Source organism: Camelus bactrianus, chromosome 9, assembly GCF_048773025.1.
Source record: "Camelus bactrianus isolate YW-2024 breed Bactrian camel chromosome 9, ASM4877302v1, whole genome shotgun sequence".
Taxonomy (NCBI): domain Eukaryota; kingdom Metazoa; phylum Chordata; class Mammalia; order Artiodactyla; family Camelidae; genus Camelus; species Camelus bactrianus.
Window position 1 is genome coordinate 60809517 of NC_133547.1, and position 22074 is coordinate 60831590.

Below are 22074 nucleotides of genomic sequence, written 5' to 3' on the forward strand. Positions count from 1 at the left end.
ACATTCTAATGATTCCTTACAGTGCTCTGAGGTTAACAGTCCCTAGTAATGCGTTTGTAATGTGGATCCTGAATCAAGGCCCAAAAATAAGGGATTATTCAGAGTGGACTTCAGAGAAATCCTGGACTCTGTGCTGCTGACATATATGAGATTCACTGTTGTAACCAAATCCACATACAAGGAAAGATGTGCTCGACTAACTCAAGACACTACAATCCAAAGACAACAAATCCTTATATTTCCAATAAAGAAAATCCCTCCTACCTTGGGCAGAAATATTAGCTGCAAAACACAGACACAAATCAGCATCTTGAATTTTAAAAAGTTTTATAAGTCAACTTGCCAATGTAGGCAGAAGTTTTAGAATAGAATTTTCAAGTAGGAAGAAGTGAATTTCAGAGTAAGCATTTACAGGAGGAAATTCTTATATGCAGTCATACTGAGCATAGAGTGAGGCCACTGTGTCATCAATGTAGTGTGAACAGGACACTCACTTGCCTGGTGGCAGAGAGAGAAATGGAAAGGCAGGGCAGCTGTGAAAGCTGTGACTAGAGCTATGACAATGAATCACAGCAGCCTTAAACTTTCTGCTAACCTCTGTGACTTGCCAAGGTGCTCAAGCAGTAGAAATGAGAAAGTAGGTTTGAAAAAAAGGGCAAGGATCTCCCGATTCAAGTAACGGTGAATGGAAGTAGAATAAGAAAACACAACTAACTAAAATGAAGTACAAGCAGTGGGCAGCTTGTAGTTCAGCACTTACGATTTCAAAATTGTAGAATAGATAAACAAGATTACACTGTATAGGACAGGGAAATATACACAAAATGTTATGATAACTCACAGAGAAAAAAATGTGACAATGAGTGTGTATATGTCCATGAATGACTGAAAAATTGTGCTGAACACTGGAATTTGACACAACATTGTAAAATGATTATAAATCAATAAAAAATGTTAAAATAAAATAAAATAAAATAAAATGAAGTACAAGCAGTGGGCAGCTTGTAGTCCAGCATTTACAAACAGTAATTGGTGGTAGAGGGCACAGAACTAATCAACAACTTAACGTGGGAACTCCCGAGTGAGTGCCAAAGGCCCACGTGATCAAGAAGCGGCCAGGGAATCAGTTCTGGACCTTTCTGGCTGCAGATCTAGAGGAGTAACATTGGGGTGTGGAGGGGAGGAGAGCTACAGTAACTGGAGGCCAAGCCTTTTCTGGGTATTCATATGTCTGAGGAAAACATGTGACAGCCTCTACTGCCATTCCGAGCCCTCAGCGTTTCCAGGGCTGCCAGCTCTGGGGCCTCGGCTCTCACCATCAGGAGTCACACATTCAAATGGCCACAGGGGCTGGACAGGTAATGCAAATGAGTGAGGCAGCCCACGGGGACAGTGAGCTGGGGACCTCGGTCCCCTTCTTATCAGGGCAGCCCCTGCTCAGCTGCAGCTGATAGGCTGCCTCATGGGAACACAGGCCCAGCGTTATTTAATCTAATGTTCAGAAACCAGAGATCTAAATTTTTATGTCGACCTTTGATTTTTAAATGTTGGCAGCAGACCAAACCAAGCACAGCTGCAGGCATGTCTGGCTCACGGGCCTCCCAGTTTGCAGCCTCTGATCTGGAGGCTGGACAAGAACTGCCCAGTCCCTTAAACACCCCACCACCACCACACATCTGAGGCTTCCCTGAATGGGGAACAGGCCAGGCAACTACAGCAGCTGGTGATATTCCTACTGGCTACTCTGCTGAAGAGAAGAGAGTGGAGACCAGAGGTTCTTTCTAGCAGAAGCAAATGTGGCCTTCAAAGAGCCCCAGACAAGAACCAAAGATGACATCACAGGTGGCTCAAGAAGAGAAAAGGATTTATTAGCCCACTTTCAGGACAGGGACCCAGGGGCAGTGGCTGGGTTTGGTGTTCTCACATTCAGAGGGAAGAAAAGGCAGCAGTGAAACCCGCCTGACTGCCTTCACTTGTTCAGACCTACACAGCTTTGTGCTCACAAAAACCGTCCTCTCCCCCTGCAGGGAGGACACAGGGCCCAGAGGCAGCGAATGGCTTAGCTTTACTCTCAGCCTTTACAGGCAGGGCTTGGGCTGGGCACCCTGGGCATCAGCCATTCTGTTCACAAGGAGTAAAACTTGGGTCTAGAAGAGGCGGGCAGCTGGGGCCTAGCAAGCCGTTCTGGAGGTCTGCTGCCCCCACCCCACAGCACGGGCGGCTCCTACTCCTTGATGCTTTGGGGAGATTTTAACTTTATTTATAAACAAGACAAAAATCCAAGCAGCATTAATTTAGGGGAACAAAAAATGGTTTTAAAAAAACCACAGAGGCAGGACAAGGAGATGGTGAGCATCCAGGAGAGCTGGAGGAGGAGGAAGCGCCAATATTCCCAAGCCAAATGTGCTTCTGCGTCTCTGCGGCCGGGGAAGCCCTTCCTTCCTGCTCCCTAGCTGGTGGCCAGACAGCAGAGGGGACGCCATAGTGACTTTAGGATGAGCCCTGGAGCCCTGTCAGGCCACCGACATGGGGAGGACCATGAATTTACCCCAATCAACCTCCCACCTTCACCATCACACAAGTGAAGAAGCTTTTAACTCTCCTGTCCAAAGTCCTCTGAGAATTTCTTCACTTTCAGGAGGTCGTCTGCATTCACGGTGGGCCGAGTGGTGGCCAAAGACCGGAGCATGTCCGACTGCAAAGACAAGCACCTGCAGGTGAGCGGAGCCGGGCTCTGGGGCCTCAGCCTCCCCGGTCAGCCCCATGCAGCCCAGGGTGGGAAGAGCCCTGCCTCCAAGGTCACTCCCAGGCCCAGTGCAGGACTCCCACTGCCTGGCTTCTGCCTGAATGCTTCCTGGGGCGGGACGCTCTTCCCTGCTGAGGCAGCTCGCGTCATTTCCAGACAGCCTACTTCCAGTTCAGAGATCTAAGTTCCCATCATCTCTTAACTTGCGTCAGAAGCCCTTTCTACCTGCATGCCCACCACACCAGGAACAGGGGCAGACACCTGCCTCACAGAACAGGCAAGACCACCAGCAAGACTCGGATAATGAGAGGTCAAGACTAGCCAGATGAGAGGCTGCGTGTGTAACTGCATCAAATCACACTGTGCTGACAGACATTACTGGTTCCTTCTGTGTAAAAAACAAGCTAAACCCATGGAATGAAGCAGTTATCACCTGGCCTTTACTCTTCTTGCTACTGCTAAGGCCTCCATCCTGGGTCCCTACTGAGTCTAATGGCAGGAGCCCCAGCTACCCAGAGCCCCATTCTTTATTTAAGAGGAGCCACAACAGCACAGGACAGAGAAGGGAAGAAGCTTACTTTTATTCTTGGACCCAAGCCCTTAATTTCCTGGGCTCTGTGGAGTCCTCTCTCCCAGCTGGCCACTTACCATGCAAACCACAGGCTCTAAGAGTTTGTCCCCAGGGACATCCATCCAGGTCATCTCCATGGCCCCTGGGTCGCCTGGTGAGCATGGGGTCAGGAGGTCGTCGATCATAATGCTAGGGTTGGTGCGGGAAGGGCCACAGACCTGAAACCAAATAGCTGTTTGACTGGCTGGAGGGACTGGCCTTCAGCCTTTGGGGAATGGGCAGGATGCCTTAGATTTCTGGGTCCTGGAGAGAAGGCAGTGGTTCAGTGTGAATGCACACCTGGGTTTCCAGATCATCAGTTTGAGGAAGGATGGGATCCTTCAAACTCTTGGGCTGGGTAGTCAGTGTGGCTCCAAGAGTGATTTCAGAGGTTCATGCCTGGCCTGCTACTCCAGCTACTGTTGTCCAGAATCTCAATCTGTGGCCCAAATGCCTTGTTATCTTCTTCTTCCTCTTCCTCATCAACTCCATCAAATCTCACCACAAATACAGTGATATCAAAAAATGTTTTTCCAACTGAAGGCTGCTTGCTCCATTGGCAACATTCCCCCAAGTATACCCAAGGCTCAATCCCTCACCTCCTTCAACTCCTCACTCAGTATCACCCAGCGTGGCTTCTCCTTTAAGAGAGCAACCTACCCACACCCTCTCCAAACCTGGAAACACCAGACCTCCCTCCCCCACTCCACTCCCCTCTCGTCACCCTCTAAGAAATGAGGCTCCTGGAGGGCAGGGGGTTTTGTCTGCTGTGGTTATGAGTGTCTCCCCAGCACGTAGAATAGCACCAGGCCCACAGTGGGACCCTTGGCGACACCTGACAGAGATCTGCCGTGTTAATGGAGTTCCTCCCCTTGGTGTGATTCTGTGCCCCACTCTTCAGACACGGAGCAGGGTGCACCAGGCGCACCAGCACAGTGCTGACTGCAGCGGTGGCAGAGGTGACAGTCACGGTGCCCTGTCCTGCAGCGTCACAAAATCTCAGATGGTCACCCTCACGCAAGAGGAACCACAGGGAAGGGGAGAGTAGGAGAGGCCCCAGCCCCTGGAGCCAGAGGGCTCACTGTGCACTTGCCCTTGGCTCCCCAGGAGACCCAAGATGTGTCACTGAGCAGCCAGGGAACTGGCACAGAAAGCCTATGTCGCCTTTCCCGTGCCACTTTCTAAGCAACTCCCCGCTAGCCTGCTCACCTTTTTGAAGTGTGTTGCTGACTGCACTTTCCTCACTGGCTGCATGAGGGAGTCCCGCACGATGATGCTGATGTCTGCGCCCGAGTAGCCCTCCGTCTTCCGGGCCAGCTCATGGATGTTGGCATCTGTGAGGTTGTGGGGAGTGCTCCCCAGGTGCAGCCGGAACATCTGGGCGCGGGCAGCCTCTTCTGGCAACGGGATGTAAATTCGCTTTTCAAACCTAGAGAGCCAAGCACACGGAGGGACTTGAGAGCGGATGGCGGGATGGTCTCGATGGAGAGGAATGGAGGGCCCTTCAGAAGGTGGCTTCACTAAGACCTTGCTCTGCAGACATGGAGAAGCCTCTGGAGAAACGGGGTCAGGCTGCACCCCCGCCGCCAGCAGCAGATTGACCGTGGCTGGAGACAGCCCTTAGCCCCAGGGACACTCACCTCCTCCTAATGGCGGAATCCAACACCCACGGGATGTTTGTGGCACCAAGGACGAGGGTCCCGTCGTTGTTACTCCCCACCCCTGCGGAGAAGGGAGATACGGACACCCACTCAACACCTGCGAGGAGCAGTCAGAAGCCGTGGGAAGGACTGCAGGGGCTCTGTGTCCTGATCTGGAGCCATCCCTGTGCCACCACCAGCAGGGCCCCGGCTGGCTTGGCTGGGGTGAAGCACCCAGCCCTGCTGGCTCGGAAGGGGCGGGGTGGCAGTGGGCAGGGCCACTGTCACTTCTCAAGGTCTCTGGTATTCCTTCTACCCTAAGTACAGTCAAATCCAGCTGCAGTTAAACAGTGAAGCCCCAGGCTGGCTTCAGTGGGACGAGAGCCAGCGAGGGGACCCGTAACTGGCACGCACCCTGCATCTGGACCAGGAATTCCGTTTTGATCCTTCGGGCAGCCTCACTCTCATTCTCGTTGCGGGATCCGCAGAGCGAATCCACCTCGTCGATGAAGATGATGGAGGGCTTGTGCTGCCTGGCCAGCTCAAACAGGTTCTTGACTAGCCTGTGAAGGGGAGGCACGGGGCTGGGGTCCCAGTCACCACCACCTCTCTCCTCTCGCCCTTCCTTCGGAGAGGCTGAGACTACAGAAAAAATGGTGGGAGCCAATTCTCTGGCAGCTCGGCGCCAAGAGGAAGAGTGACAGCATCAAATCCTGCAGCCCCACTCACTGGCTCTGGGCCGAGGACAAGTCACTCCCTTCCCCTCAGCCTCAGCATCCCCATCTGTGGTGACATGGAAGCCAGTGTGGGGAGTAAGTTACCTATACCCAGCCCCCAGTGGAGGATGCTCACTCGACACCCAGCTATCATTGCTGTGCCTTTCCCTTCCCTCACGACGACTCATCCTCCCAAGTTCTCTTCCAGTTTTCTCTGTGTCAGGACAGTCCCACCCAGCAAGCTAGCAAGATACCCCTCTCCTGGCTACTTGTCCCTGCCGCTCGACAGCAGCTCCTCTGGGAGGTGACTCCAAGGGCAGGGAAGTGGGGCCGCCAGCAGCGGCGGGGCTGCCTGCAGAGCAGAGCCTGGTGGCTGACTTACTTCTCACTCTCCCCCAACCACTTGGACATCAGGTCTGAGGAGGACACAGAGAAGAAGGTGGAGTTGTTGGCCTCTGTTGCCACTGCTTTGGCCAGGTAGGACTTCCCTGTGCCGGGGGGTCCAAAGAGCAGTATCCCCCGCCAAGGGGTCCGCTTGCCTACGGGAAAGAACAAACTGAAGTGAGCTTCCTTCAGACTGAGGGAAGGGAACAGAAAACAGCAGAGGGACCTTAGTCACACAATCAGAAATGAAAAGTTCTACAAGACAACTTTTTCTGGAGCAAAGGAGTAAAGGGAACTAAATTACCAGCTGAGAGCTTGGTCCCTGCCCTGGCTGATGACCCCCAAGACCTGGCAAAGTGACAGTAGCTGGCAATGTTTCCTGACCCTGCCTACCAGCGGGACAGTTGACTCAAAGTTCTAGTCACAAAAGTGTTTCTGACACTGGAGAGAAGCCAAGGAGTCGATGACCATGATGGGCAGGCCCTGCCTCCTCTCTCGACTGAGGCCACATGGAAAGGCCGGGAACCTTGCCCGCTAAGGACAAAGGGAGCCATGTGCCAGCTGGACACCTTCAGAGTGGGGTCCCTGAGCCAGTGCCCTCAGAAGCTTGGTATCTTTGCATCTGGCCCTAAAATAGTTCAACTGTTACCTGTGAACAAGTGTGGGAATTTAATTGGTAAAATGACAGCTTCTTTGAGGGCTTCCTTGGCCCCCTCCAGCCCAGCCACGTCATTCCACCGAATGTTGGGCTTTTCCATCACAACGGCACCTGCAAGAGGGAGGCAGAGCCTTCAACCTGGAGCCCGACCCACCAGGGGGTCCTTGCCATGCCCCCCTCCCATTGTCACAGACCCCAAGCCTCTTACCCATCAGCTGTTCTTGCAGTTTCTTTTTCTCTGGATTATCCCCTTCACTGTCACTATCACTGCTGAGAAAGAAGACAGAAAATGACAGGCTGGAGCATGAGGCAGTCGGCAAGGAGGCTCTCAGAAAGAGGCCAGGCTCCAGCCACCAGCAGGGTGCTAAAGAGATACCTTCCCTGCTCACCAGTGGTGACAGGCCGCAGACATGCACCCCGAGGAGGCTGGCACCACCCACCATCAATGCTCCCCTCTGGATCCTCCAGGAAACCTCTCATGACCCACCCTCGCTGCTTCACTGAGGGAACAAGAACAGAGATGCATATCCTCTCTAAAAGGCTGGTGAGGGACCTGTGCTGTGGCTGGACTTCAGGAGCAGCTGGGCAAGCACTTGGGGCTGTCACTGGCCTTCTGTACAGACTCAAAACCGGACAGCAAGTGGCCATGCCTCCAGGGCCAGTCTCTATTGGACATAAGTAATCTGCTATCCTTAAAACTTCCAGCCCTCCTGGAGACACTTGCCCTCCTGCCCCTTCCTGTACGTCTCCCACCATTGGGAATGGAAACACGGGCGTGTGCTCTCCACCCAGAAGCAGAGCCACCTGCCTCAGTGAGGCAGCTGACAAGCCACCCTCCTTCCTCCTGCTCCACGACCCTCCTGCCAGGCACCCTCCCCTCGACTCCAGGACACCACTGGCCTTTGTGCTCAAGCCACAGATGTGAGGTGAGAGGCTGTGGAGACAGCACTGGCTTTGGAGTCAGAAACAGAGGCCCCAGCTGTGGGCCTAGACTCCATCAAGGACCAGCTATGTGACCTCGGCCATCCCTAAACCTCTGATTCTGCTGCCGCCTGTGTTAGATGAAGATGATAAATCAGTAACAGCGGCTGACATTTACTCCCTCCTTCCTGCCCACCAGGCTCTCTTCTCAGGGCTTTACCTGCACCATCTCATTTGCTCCTTGGAGCACACTAGGAGGAAAGTCCCATTATTTTCCCCCAACGTGAAGGTCCATTAGGGTCATGGCACCTGCCCAAGGTCACATGGCCAGGAAGAAGCTGAGCTGGGTTGGAACCTGAGAGTCAACGGCTGGCTCCCCACCTTGCCCACAGCTTTTCCATACAGATCCAGTGAGACAGCATATGTGGGAGTATCTGTAGAGTGTCTGACAAAAGCAGCTACAGGCATTGTCACTATTATGAGTAGAATTCCCCAAAAGGAAGTGCCGTGGAATCCAAGGCAGCATCAGCACCAAGATGACAGTGACACAGGAAAAGGACACCAGCTCGTGGAGGCTCTGGTCCCGGCTGGGTCCTCCACTCCTCCGTACTCACCCCTTGCTCTCACTCTGATTCTCTTTGACTGGCTTCTTGCCATGCTTCTCTTTGTTTCGTAAATAATCCTTCAGCTTCTCCGCCCGGTCTAGGTACTGCATGCACTTGGCTCGAATGCTTTCCTTGGCTTTGTCGCTGTGTGCCTCATCTACAAAAGGGCAACCACGTCGGGGCCCCCGTGAGCCCCCGTGTGCCCTCCCTCCTCCCGTAGGAGCTCGGCGGCCAGGGAGGGCCCCAGGTGTGACTCACACTTGATAGCGTGCAGGAAATACTCCACAGCATGCTGGTAGAGCCGGAGCGCCTCCTCGTAATTCTTGGCTTTATCCTCTTCTGTGGCTTTTGTCACCAGATCAATGGCTTTCTGGAAAGGCAAAACATAACCCAGTGCTTCCCAAGAGATCCAGAAAGCCCTTGGGGTTCCAGGAAGCAGGAATATATTAATGAGAGATATTTCCAGGCCCGGGAATTTGTCAGTCGCAGACCTTTATGTTGGCCTACTTTTCCAACACCAACTAGAAAAGCCTTAAAAGGAAGCTTTAGTAGATAGCCATCCCTCTTCACAACATACTCATATAGTTAAAAGCAACTTCCTTCTCAGTCAAGCGGAAGCCTTATCAAATATCTCAGGTTCTGACTCAAAGGGAGAGCTCCCTTTCTAGTTCACGGCCTCAGGGGAAAGAGAAATAGACTCAGACTGAGAGCCTGCAACAGGGGAAACACTGGAACCAATCGATTGCTGTGTTGTTCAGCATAGAGGCCAGAAACTGCCCTTGACCTCGAGGGCCAGAGAAAGCCAGCCAGCTAGGAAAGTCCTTCATTGACCCTGAGAGATTTAAGAGATAGACTTAAAGGGATCTCTCCTTTTTTTCTACCGGCCCAACTCACTTCTCTAGGCTGAAAAGAAAAGACTTTCCCTAAAGTTGGTATCTAGGGTAGGGATGCTTAGACACATGGTTCCGTAGTCTGGTAGCTCCAGGAAGAATAGTGCTTGCTTACTCCGGAGGCATTTCTGTGCTGCCAATTGAGGGGAACAATCCTCTGGAACCGTCTCAGAACTTTGCGAGCATGTCATCATGGATCTCATACATCCTGAGGCCTGTGCTCTAGACTGAATGTGGCATGCCAGCTCTTTCAGGCAGCTGCCCCACACCTACATATCCAGTTTTAGAAACCATGGCTTCACCAACCCAGGAAGCATTACCAGAATTACCCTCTGCAAGCTGGTAACAGCACTAGACACCAGGCAGGCAGATCCCACTGTATACCCACAGTTCCATCCACAGCAAACAATAAGCCTCCTGACCAGCTCCTGGCAGGGACCAGGCATTTGTGCAGCCCTTTCTCTGTCTGAAAGTAACAAGTGTCAGAAAGACACAGAGAGTCCTACAGAACTAACAGACTGGGGTAGGTCAGACTAGGTTGATGTTAAATGAACTTCCCAGGTTGAGAGATGAGGAAAGGTGAGGGTTGGCTACTGCTCTCAAGCTTCCACTGCCTACACTAACTACAAGTAGATAAAGGCCAGGAGCCCTGAACCTTTCTGGACCATTAGCTTAAACACAAGCCTCACTTGTCTACTCTCTTCCTAGAGGCCCTTCACACAGACATGAAATGGGTCCTCGTCACCAGTGGCTTCCCGTCTCCAGAACATGCACCCCTAGCTCCTTGGACTTTTTCACTCTATACACTTTGCTTGGATCTTTCCTTCTGGTTCGTTCTTTCTTTCCTTCCTTCCTTCCTTGTTTGTTTTTTTCTTTTTTGAGGGGAGGAGTTCTGTCCTTTTGAAAGGGAGGTTCTGAACACTACTCCTTGTATGCTCTGCTTCCCATGTGGCAGAGCAGAACTCACCCCCTCCCTCCTTCTAGATACTCTATAAATTAATGCACCTAAGAGTACATTTGATTTTTCTGGCCGTAAACCGTAAATAGTTTTTCACATAAAAGAGGCCTCAGTTGCAGCTTGGAGACAGTTTTGCCTAACAGTAGAAAAAGGTGACAAGCAAAACTGCCAGCCCTGCCCCATCTCTAGTAACAGGTATGACAAAGGATGAGGATGTAATAAAGGTGTGCTAACAGAGGTGGCCAACTTTCTGTAAAGGACCAGGATGTAAATATTTCAGACTTTCCTGCCATACAATCTCTGGTGCAACTACTCAGTTCTGCCTTTGTCGCTCCAAAGCAGCTATAGACAATATGCAAACGAATGAGCAGGGATGTATTCCAATAAAACTTTATTTATAGACACTGAAATTCGAATATCATGATTTTCAGGTATCATGAACTATCTCTTTTTTCAGACACTTAAAAATGTGAAAAACTAAGACATTATGTTAAGTGAAAAAAGCCAGTCACACTGGCCCACATATTACAACTATGAATATACTAAAAAGCATTGAATTATACACTTTAAATGAATGAGTTTTATGGCATATGAGTTATATATTAATAAAACTTTTTTTTAAAAAGGAAAACGCATTTCTAGCTCACAAGCCATATAAACTGTCCAGGCAAGGTGGGATCTGCAGGCCATGTTTGTCAGCCCTTATTTTAACAGATCAGAGCTTCTGCTGGTGGATGGTGGGGTCTGATTTTGGACTCCACCAAATTCCTGGTCTAGTACCCCAATGTGTTCCATGCCTCTGTTCCCCTCTTTTCCTCCATGTCGAGTAACCATCACTCCCCTACCTCCAGGTACCGTCATCCTCATTCTCTGAATATCCGGCCAAATGCATCTTCTTCCATGATGTCTTGCCCAGTTCCCCAAAGCACTGTATCTGGCATCACTTACTGAGCATTTACCATGTAGCAGACACTGTGTTAAGGATGCTTTTCTTGAATTAATCTACAGCCATGATCACAACCACCCTACAAGTATTACCCGATTTTACTGACAGGAAACCCGAGATTCCAAGAGCAACTAACTAGCCCAAGGTCACATGCTACTGAGTGGCAGAGCCGAGATTCAAACTCAGGTCTGAGGCATGCACATGTTTGTTTTCTGGCCCAGAAAGGACTGGCAGCACCCGCAGGATGGGTCAGTCATGCATCCAGGTGGCGCCACCCCAGCACCACCCTAGCGATCCAGGGAATGAATGGTCTTTGGCCGAGAAGAGGAAATCAGAGGCCGAGGAAGGAGCAGGGGCTTGTTCGAAGGGAGGCAGGAGAAGGGAGAGTCAGCGGCCCGCCCGCGGGGTCGAGCTCCCCAGGTGTCGCCTGTGAGGCCTGGGTGAGCTGATGCCCACGGCGGCTCCGGGGCGCCGGCTACACATAGCGGCCTCGGGGCTCGGCCCAACCTCGGGGGCCAGGTGTTCTGGTCCGGAGGCGACCCTCGGCTCCAAGCGCGTGAACACAGAAACGGGCAGAGGCGACGACAGGACGGCGGGGCGGGGGCGCGAGGCCGGGACTCCGAGACGGCGGCCTTCCTCCCGCCTGCCCGCCCGCCCGCCCGCCCGCCGGCCCGCAGGCCCCGCCGCGCCTCCTTCAGCCTCTGCAAGCCGGGTCGGGCCGCGCCGAGGTACCTGGAGGGTTGACGTTGTCATTTCATCTCCTGTGTCCGCCCCACACCCCGCGGCGCTGCTGGCGGCCTCGGTCCGGCCCTGGGAGCCGAGGTGCTGGTCAGGCGCGGGGAGATCGGTGGGTCGGCGCTGGGCGCGGGTAGGGCGGCCGCTGGCAGCCGGAGCAGCGTCCGAGGGCGAGCGAGGAGCGCGGCCCAGAGCGGTCGGGCCCGAGCTGCGCGGCTTCCCCCTGGCGGCCACGACCGGCACTGCAGGGGCCGCTCCCCGCGGCCACCTGGCGGCGGGGGCGAGGCCCTGGGCGGAACAGTGGGACTGGCCGGGGCAGGGGGCGTGGCAGGGGCGTGGCTGGATTGGAGGGCCAAGGAGGCGGGGCCAGAGATAGAGCCGAGTGGAATCCTGAGTACTGCACCCGACTTCAAATAAAACAGCGGCGATAGCGCAGGTTTTACTTGCACAATAAAGCCTGACTTCCCAGAGATTTGGGTCACCGATATTTAATAGAGCGTAATAATAATATTTACCTTCTCTGCCTTTTGGGGAAAATGAATGAGCTAGCTAATGTAAACAGTGTACCCGAAGCTGTAGGCTCAGTCCCTGGTAACTGTGATGATGCCGGTGGCTCTGTCTAAAGCCAGTTTTGTTGTCCTTTGTAAATAATAACTCTACTTTTCTCCTCAGGAAAGTGATTTTTCTCAGACCTCTAAAGCAGGGGGCTCTACCCAGGTCAACTTCAGTGTAGCAGATTGGTTGTTCACATTAATTCAACCATGTTTAGTTAAATGTCCACTATATGTTAGTTTCTGAGGATACAGCGATGATCAAAACAGCTCTAGTAGGGGAGCCTACAGTTTGAGGAGAACAATGAAGTTCATCAGGAGGTAATAAACATGTTGAAGCTGGTGTGAGAAGGCCCATGTGCTATGTGAGCTTCTAAAGGGCAACCTGCCCCAGATAGGGAGTCAGGAAAGGCTCCTGTTTAAGTGGGGCTTTCTGGGATAAAGTGGGAAAGAGTACTCGAGGTTGATGAAACAGCCAATGCAAAGGCCACTGGTGGAATTTAAGAAGCTGGAAGGAGGCTCGGGTAGCCAGAGAGCAGAAAGTAAGTAGAAATCTGATGTGAACTGATGCTGGAGAGCTGGGCAGGGCCCAGGACATTGGCTATGGTAAAGATTTTGGATCTTAAGAGCAATGGGAAACTTTTTTTAAAATTGGATAGATGACTGTAGCGCTAGCATGGAGCACAGATTACAGGGATGGGCTGACTATTGCATATGAAGATATTGCTGTAGTCCAGAAGAGTGAGGGAAAGGCCCTGTTTCCAAATACAGTTACATTCTGAGGTGCTGGGGGTAGGGCTAAACATGTGAATTTGGGTGGGACACAATTCAGCCCATAGCAAGGGCTGGGTTTGAGATCCACTGGCTGTGTTCATCTTCCCTTTGTTCTGCCAACTCAGCTTTGACCTCTTGCTTAGCTTCTGTCTTCCATGAGCCTGCCGTCCAGATGCTGACCCAGCTTACGAGATAGAGCTGCCCAGAGGAAGCTCTGTCCCGAGCGGAGGCTTCTAATGGCAGGAAACCGAACTCCTCCCCACCCCCATCTCACTTGGTCACCCACTGTTTACTTTCTCCTTGGATGACAGCTTGAAAACTGGCTCTGAGCACCTTCAGTTTCGCAGTGGTGTTGCCACTGCTGGGGATGGAGGAGTAGGTGGAGGTGGGGAAAGGGGCATAAATGCACCAAACTTAAGTTATCTGTGGGCTGGCACATGGAGCATGTTTGGGCTTGATGATTCTGAATCGGATCAATCGCTTCATGTTCTAACTTTCTCACTAGAACAGAAATCAGACTCTCAGCTCCCACACTTTAGGTAAAGTCATTGACTTGCAAATACCCAATTCCATTTACTCTTTCTAGGTTGGATTCTGTTGATGCTGAGAATGTAACATTTGTAAACCCAAGCTTGGACCCAACTCTCCTTAGCCAGTACAACCTCCTAAAATCAGACTATACAAACTCCAGCTTATGGGGCTTGTGCTAAGAAGTGGCTTCTGAACAATTTATTAAGGAACCCCTTGGATGGGGGCAAGAACAGTGTGGAGGAGGAAGAACAAAAACTAGGTTCAAGTGAACATAATTTTGAAGAGGTAGGGCCAGGGCAAAATTTTGCTGAGATTATCACACAAACTGACTGATAACAATAAATGGAGCACAGATCTCTCTAATGTGATTCCTGAGGAACCATCTCCCTCCTCTGTGTGACTCAAAGTATGAAAAAGCTCAGAGTGATCCAATGATTAAGCTCCCAACACACAGGTCAGTGGTAGAACTAAAACAAAAACTTAAGTTTTCAAGAGTTTGGAGTTGCCCTAAATCTGCTTAAAAAATGGCATCTGAAGAGGCTGATGAGACGTGACAACCAGACGACGCAACATGTGGTATTAGACAGGATCCGGTGCTGGAAAGGAGACGTGGTTGGGATGACCGGCACCATTTGAATGGGGTCTGTGGATGCGTGGAAGTGTTGTACTAATGTTAGTTTCCTGATTGGGAGGGCTACAGGATGGCAATACAGGAGGGTGTCCTTGTGCTTGCAAAGTACACACTAGAGAATTTAAGGGTAATGAGCATCATGTCAGGAAAAGACAAATGTGGTAAAATGTTAACAGTTGACAAATTTGGGTGAAGGGGATGTAGGAGTTCTTTATACTGTTCTTAAAAGTTTCTTGTGGGTTTGAAACTATTTTAACATAAAAAAGTGAACAAAAAAATACAAGTCTAGAAGCAATTCTTTTATTTACAGTATAAAGGTTACAAAGGTATGTATGTATTTATATATATAATACCCTTAAGTTACAAATTTTCATTGTAATGTACAATGCTATATGTTGATGTGCAACTCAAGGGAAAGTGTTGTCTATGCATTATACTTAATACTTAAAGCTTTTTTATTATTAAGAACACAAATACTGCCCTGTTTTATGCCATGGGTTTTCATTTGGTAGTCTGGTGATGCCAGAAGATTTGAGACTTAGATTTTAAACAACACTTAAAAAGAAGCCTTGTTTAAATACAGGGTTCTAGAAAGAAGAAAAAACCAGAATATCACATACTTTTAATCCTTTGTATAAGCCGTATTCTAAGTCTTAATACAATAAAAATGAAAGTTGCGTAGGACACAATACATACAAGCAGGTATAATCAAAGTTTGCACAGATTAGCCAAAACAGGCCTTTCTGGGTAGTGGTTTGCCACATTATCTTCTAAAAGACCCCGGGTTGGGTACCAAAAGGGAAACAGATTCTTTGGGCACCGAGGTCCTATCTTACGGAACCCATCTAACAGGCTGTAAACATAACACTGAGTCCTAACTTAGAGAAAAACAATCTGAAGTTGGTTCTTATGACAGGGCAGATTTGCTTTAAGGAGTCAAGAGCATCACAAAGATCGATGATTGTGCCAAACCCAAAACTGAGTTTAAATCATTTCCTCTCCTTCAAATTCTATTAATTCACAAAACTGAGGTGAAAAATTGTAACTGACACCCACTTGAACAGGACTGAAATAGAACAAAAGCACGTCTTCCAACCTGGGAGGAACAGACACGTGACAATACTTATGTGCTGGTTACAATCATACACAATCATTAGCACCTGATTGTCAAAGGGTTGGTTTAAAGACAGATAATAAAGGCATGACCTAATGTGTGTGCAACTCCAGGACACTGAAAGCAAAGGGGAAGGAGCCCAGGAAACTGTGTTCCCCATGCTATTCCAAATACTGACAGCTCGGATACTTTCTGGGCAGGACAAAGGATGTGCCTGAGAGGCTGACTCTAGTGACAGATGGAAGGCATGCTGGATATAAAGGGATTATTACTGAATGAAAACTTTGGAAAACTCTCTAATTTTTTTAGGTGCCCCTTCTACTCAGTTTCAATGCCCGAGTATTCTAGAGTAAGTGGAATTTTGCTGAGTTTTAATCTCTCAGATGGAGAAACAGTGCATCTACCATGTGTATGGACTTACAGCAAATGAGATGTTTAAAGGCTGTAAATGTGGAAATGAATGGGTCAGCACAATCTAGAGAGGGGGTAGATGAAATATAACATTTATCTTTGTTGTTTATAGTTAAAAGAAGCATTTCTTTAAAAAGACTTTCCACTTTGGGCAGTAAAGCTTAATTTTTGTTGTTGTTGTGATTTATCCTATAGGATATTCTACACTGTTCTTCCCAACTAAAGTCTGATTTTACATTAAAAAAATTATGCATGATGAAAAGACCAACCCACTTAAATGTGCTTAGAGTTCCTTCATGCTGGCACAGACCAAAGATTGAATATCCTTTTAAATATTTTCCAGTTTGCCAGAGGGGCAGAACTGCAGATGTACTTTGGTAAAAATATGAAGTGGTTAGTTACTTAACTTCTGACTGATAAACAGACGGCATGGTGCCCCGGAGAAATAATGGATTATGTGCTACTTGAGGGCAGATGCTTTCTTTTGGACCCTTCAGAGTGCCTGTGAAGAACTGTACATTAATAAATGCTTATTAGATGAAAGAATACATGAGTTAATGTATCATTAACTAGGCTTGCAGTTTCAAAAATTTCTGTAGGGCCCCAGAGAACCTTTTGTCTATTTGTAAGAGACTTCTATCACTTTGGAAGAGGTGATAAAACAATTGCGTTCCCAGGGTGTATATGTGACTGGGCGAAAGAGGGACTCAAAAACTTGTGTTTGTGTCAATGGCATGGAAATAAGATTATTACAAAACTGAGTAAAGTACTTACAGGACTCAGAAGTTAGAAATCTACCAGAATACCTAACCTTACATTAAAATGAAGTATCATTTCTGTTATATCCTTTTAGTTTCAACCAGTCTATTTTGTGGCAATTTAAGGATTACAGTTTGTATGGTAGACTTTTGTTGAATACAGGCTAATGGAGAGCAAGCAATCATTTGCAAATGGCATATTTATGCATTACATCAGATGTAGATCGACTTTTAAAACCAGAATATACTTTGGTTCAGTCACCTGAAGTGGAAAGGAAGAGTAAGAGGTGACAAGAGATTAAGCTCAAGTTTATCAAGTTTATAAAAGAAGAAATCTTGTTGAAATATTTTTTTGAGTTAATACATAACCATTCTTCCAGTTGGCAGTTTAGCTAGTGCTGAAAAGAGATAAGAAGATAGATGTGTTCTATGTGTCTATTTATTGTACCTTACCTTAACTTGAAATTACCTTAACTTGAAATTATCTGCTAGATGTGTGTGTGTGCTCTTTAGAGAAAGGGTTTCAAATAAGCCACTTAAGTAGTCTATTACTAGTGTAAAATAAATTTCACTTAATATCATTATACTATAGGAATAGCTATATTGATCAAAAACACATAGTTTTGATACGTAACATAATTATTTAAGAATTGTCTATCATCATACATTTATTGAGTGTCTCTATGCCCAGCACAGTGAAAGAGCTTAAAAAGGTGGTGGTGGGGGGTGGGGAACTGCTGCTGTCAATTTTAAAGACAGTATTTAGAAAGTCAAAATAATTCTAGATTAGCAAGCAATTAAAATAGGAACACAAAGAGAGAATGGTAGAAGATGGCAGATTCCTCTACTTTCATCTAAAGGAGAAAAAAAAGCTACAATAACATTTAAAATATAAATGAAAGAGATTTCCAATCTCAAGGTGAGATATAATACCACCTGGCACATAATACACCTGATAGAGTTATACAAAATGAATGAATATGACTATAGTCACATTCAACTTTAAGCAGAATCCCAAATAAGTCTCTTTCCTTACACAGGTATGCAGATCTCAATATGCTTTGAGACCAAAGAGATCTGGCATTTTACTTCTTCATTGGGGATTGAAAAAAAAGACGACCTTGGGTTTTCTAACCAGCCATTTCATTCATGGCGTCAATGGTGGATGGCAGCGACATGGAAATGTATGCTGGATATTTGGATGGCTTAAATATTATGTACAATCAATAGCTTATAACCAGTGAAAATAATAAGAACATAATTTGCATAAGTGTCTAAGATACAAAAAAGCAGAGAAAGTGCTCAAGTCTACAGGTCTTCCCTGAAAACTTCGAAAATGTTTAACTCTTTAACTAGGTAGGGCTTTTAATAGATTTTGCATAGCAGCTTGCAAGATAATTTGCATTTAAAATATGGAGATTCTTCCATGTTTTTGAAAACATATAAATTTATCCATATGTATATAGATTAAACAAGAAGACCTGGAGATTCTCACAAAATTAAAAAAAAAATCCATTATAACCTTTTCTCAAAAGTGGTCACACTTGTCCATCAAAACCACTTACAGTGAAATGTGTTTTTTCTGGGGAGAAACATAATCTTGTCCAGATTCCACACAGCTTAATTATTTTTTTTATAGAATAAACTTTGAAAAAAAGAAAATAATAAATTTTGGTTTATTAGCTAAGTGCATTTAATCAGATGAAAAAAGCTTTGTTACCATATTGTTTGGGGGGATAAATTAAGAAAACAATCAGTAACAACTTTAATCATTTTTGGTTAGAGAGATTTTTCCACATATAAAAATATAAGAAATAAATAATTCAATCTCTCCTGCCATGCAATAATTTTCAATAACAAAGTTGAGAGTACAGATGATAAAAACAGGCACTATAAGATATTACCAAGCCTAAAAAGTGCTAACACATGGCTTTAAAACAGGTGAATGACATTTAAAGTAATATTTTTGACTCCTGTACATGTCCCGATATTTAATCTGAAACTCTACTAGGTAGGTGCGTTTACAGTTACAACTACCTAATAAATACTGTATAAACATACATTAAAGTATTTCTTCATATAAAATGTCAGATACTAATTTCTAGGTAAGGTTTGTCTGATGACTTCAGGGAAGGACTCACCTTTTTCAGAAAAGGAATAACTGAGCCTTTTCTCCTTTGTTCCTCTTTTTTTTTTTCTTTTTTTTTTTTTTTTTGCAGAGGAAGGGGAGAAGTTTTAGGAAACAGGGAGGAAGAATTTTCACACACCAGTTTGCTGCTCATAGGCATGTGTGGAATGTGGAGAAGACATCTAAGCCCTAGGTCCCGAGGGCGCAGGAAGTGGCCAGTGTAATGAGGGGACACCATCTGCAGTTTCTTTTCATTCGACATGTGGAAGCCCACCACATTCTCAATAATTTTCCTAATTCAAAATGAAAAAGAAATGAAAAGTCAGCTGTTCTAGAAAAGATGTGAAATATCAAAAATGCCCATTTTCAGTTATCATTTGAAAATAATTTGCCACCTTTTGGCATCTTAATACAAAATATCTATTTATCAAGGCTGTCCCATTCATAGAAATCTAGTACTTCATCTGTGGTGTGAAAATCCCACAAACACATTTGCTTGAAGAACAACCTGATCACCCATGATTACAAAGCTGTGATGTTAAACAAGCAGCGTAAGGGCTCGTGCTCTTGGGGGCGCTAGTGGTCAAAGGAAACTCCCCCATACACCTTCACTTCCCATCCAGACTCAAGAAATATTAGAAACGCTATGGACCTAGGTGCTATGACAGTTTAAGCTTGAGCAAAATGAGCTGAAATGCACACAATGCCTTACCTCTTCTGCCCAAATTTTAATCACACCTTTTTAACAGATCTTTTTCATGTAATGAATGAGCAGGGTGGCTCAGAAGTTTCCCCTAAAAATATTTTCATTGGCTTAACCTTTCACACTAACAGAAAACCTCAGCCAAATGGCTTTGCTGCAAAAGTCTGTGACTGCATCATTCAACTCCTCAGATTAATAATACTCTCACTGCGAAGAGTGTCTAACCTCCCTTACCTGAGGGCATTATGTGTTGAAATTCTGCTTCCAGATCTTCAAGATATTTTCTTTCTTCCCTGACTTGCAAACGTATCCAAACTTAGGTTTATGAATTTTCAAAACATAAAAAAAGCTCTTGAAAGACAATTCTAGTAGAGATTTCAATTTCTGGTTTTAAGTAGATCAGATAACTCATTTTGGGAACTATAGCTGGGGGAAGAACTGGTTTATGGGCAGAGGGAAGACAACAAGGTAACAATGTCTCGCTAGAATTCTCTCTGCTCGTGAGTCTGCTCTTCCTCATGTCCCACCTATCGGTTGGTTTCCACTTAAACCAAATAGCTCTTGTTTTGCATGTAGTACATTTGTGGGGTTTAGTTTTTGTTTTCAGTCTTTGGACTGCTCCTCCACTTCCATAGTGCTCATATCCTCTTACAGCATTACTGTTAAATCTAGTAAATGAGAACTATCACTCCTAGATCTTTCTTCAGAGAGTACAGAGAACATCCAAGTCAATATTACCTTTTCTTTCAGGTCTGGGGACTATGCTAACACTGACATTTTATACAGCTATTACACTATTTTAAATATTTTCAGATGTTTCTTCATAATTAGGAAAAAGAAGCTAAGTGTGATTCTCCAATGTCACAACATCAGCAATCTTACTGCTGCTATGTCCTAATGATGACATCTGGCAATGCTTAGCAAAGCCCCGGTAAGCCGTTCCATGGTCTCAGCACCCTGCCCATTGCAGGATGCATTGCTGAGCCAGCACTGAATTAGCAGCTGCTGACGCGTGCCACGGTGCTGCCACACAAGGAGAGGGCCAGGACCAGGATCCTGCACGGGCACACACAGCCCAAAGCCACTGACACAATGTTTGTGCTAAAGAGCTGGCTTCACTAACAAAGTGTACTCTAAACAAGCTGGCTTTCCAGGATTTATCTTTCTCAAAGCGATCTGCCAACTAGAAAAGATACCACACTAAGGAAACCCACCTCAAAACCTATTCCTCAAAACTAGGACAGATGATGTCCCTGGAATGGCAGTGATATCCAGTTATTCAAATAATGACTAATAGAGCTCCACTAACCCTAACCAAAGGCACATTTGGTAAGCAATAAAAAATGGCTTAGGCTAAAATGAGGATTTTCTTTTAAAAGAAATCTTATCCCCTGGCTCCTACCAAAGATAAAATCAGAAAATCCTAAAACAAGCAAAACTTTTCTTTCAAAGCAGTGGTTTCCAACTTGCTTTTCAACTTAGTTACCACTAGAAAGGAAGTGGAGAGCAAGGCAAATCAAATTTCACAAGTTCTAAATCTTAAGAGTTAGTGCCACTTATGAGTGGCAAAGCTTGTGATGTGGTGGGAAGTGATGGCCAGGGTGGGATGCAGGGAGAGCCAGGACAGACGAAGAACCCTTTGGTGATGCAATTCAAGGACTTCCTAGGGTGGAAGGAGTAAGTGAGGACAGTAAACTCCAACAAAGTGTATAACCTATCTGGAATGACCAGGAAGCACGGGCTACTGCAAACTAGCACCTGGGAAGAGACAACTGTCCTAAGCAAGAGGCCAAGGATAAGCCTGAAACAAATCCTACTGGAAGAAGAAGAAAAAAAAAAAAAAAAAAAAAAAAAAACCTCTTGGATGTTTGATTATGTCCAGAAAGAAAATCAATGAGCCACCCTTCTTAACAGGGGAAATAAACCTAATTACTTAGAAACCACATTAGGAAACTAGACAATAAATCAACAACTTCATTTTGGAGCTTATTAGAGTCCTAGGATTTCTGGCCAAGGTAGCTTGTGAAAGGCAGGCTCTTCTTTAAACATGGTTATAGTTCAGCAGTGATTTGCAAGTCCTTGTCAAGGCACTGTGCTGGAGGAGAGAGCAAAGAGCTTTCTTTTTGTGCTTTTTTTTTTTTTTTTTTGAGGTGGAAATACTTCTTATGACATTCAAGGCTCTTTACCGATTTTCTTTTTTTTTCTTTTTTTTTTTTTTTTGCTGCTGCTCATACAAGCAGTCCCATGCGAGTGACTTTTGCCGACAAGAATGTGTGCAACACAAATACGATCGGCTTTGGACAGGAGTGCAGATCCATGGTCTGTGGAGAAAAGACATTAATTACCACTACAACATACAGATGCTTTAATAAACAAACATGCAAAATAAACCAATTTGGATGTGATGTTCTACTTTTAGAAAAGAATTTGGATAAAGAATGTGCCAGATTTATGGCTACTCTTGAGGACTTAAAGCCACAAATGGATGAGTACTCTGAAGTAAGCTTATTCCATTTCATAGTTAGACACTACTGTGAGATTTCACATCCACAATTAGGATACTATTGGTGGTATACTAGATTCCACCATGCCAGGTAGGAAGAACTAAAAAGTAGAGGATGTAAAGGAAAGAGGAATATCCTATACAGAAGACATTAACTGTAA

The 22074-nt window shown here is 46.5% G+C and overlaps 2 protein-coding genes across 3 annotated transcripts in view; both read right to left on the reverse strand.

The window, feature by feature from the left end:
• Positions 1–1847: 1847 nt before the first annotated feature.
• VPS4A (vacuolar protein sorting 4 homolog A) lies at positions 1848–11996 on the reverse strand. Of its 2 annotated transcripts, none has more exons than XM_074370524.1 (11): positions 11807–11996; positions 8539–8650; positions 8290–8437; positions 6963–7021; positions 6746–6865; positions 6095–6251; positions 5411–5559; positions 4997–5078; positions 4566–4785; positions 3395–3535; positions 1848–2695 (listed from the first exon to the last, which is right to left on the reverse strand). In XM_074370524.1, exons 1-11 carry the CDS (start codon positions 11825–11827, stop codon positions 2594–2596), a joined length of 1311 nt encoding a protein of 436 aa, XP_074226625.1. In that variant the 5' UTR covers positions 11828–11996; the 3' UTR covers positions 1848–2593. The 2 variants fall into 2 exon arrangements, with proteins under 2 accessions (XP_074226625.1, XP_074226624.1); XM_074370523.1 differs by having other exon boundaries at positions 6963–7024; positions 11807–11994.
• A 2578-nt stretch (positions 11997–14574) lies between these two features.
• SNTB2 (syntrophin beta 2) overlaps positions 14575–22074 on the reverse strand; it is a 90039-nt gene continuing 82539 nt past the window's right edge. Inside the window, exon 7 of the mRNA XM_074370520.1 lies at positions 14575–21731. Coding sequence (XP_074226621.1) covers positions 21639–21731 — 93 coding nt within the window. The 3' untranslated portion in view covers positions 14575–21638. The remainder of the gene's footprint in view (positions 21732–22074) is intronic.

Bases quoted from the DNA above. Each gene is read 5' to 3' on its own strand.
- VPS4A (XM_074370523.1), bottom strand. From the start codon at position 11,827: ATGACAACGTCAACCCTCCAG. The intron at 8,651-11,806 runs GTACCTCGGCGC...TTGCCTTTCCAG, and splicing joins TGACAACGTCAACCCTCCAG to AAAGCCATTGATCTGGTGAC. The intron at 6,252-6,745 runs GTAACAGTTGAA...TCTTTCCCGTAG, and splicing joins ATTCCCACACTTGTTCACAG to GCAAGCGGACCCCTTGGCGG.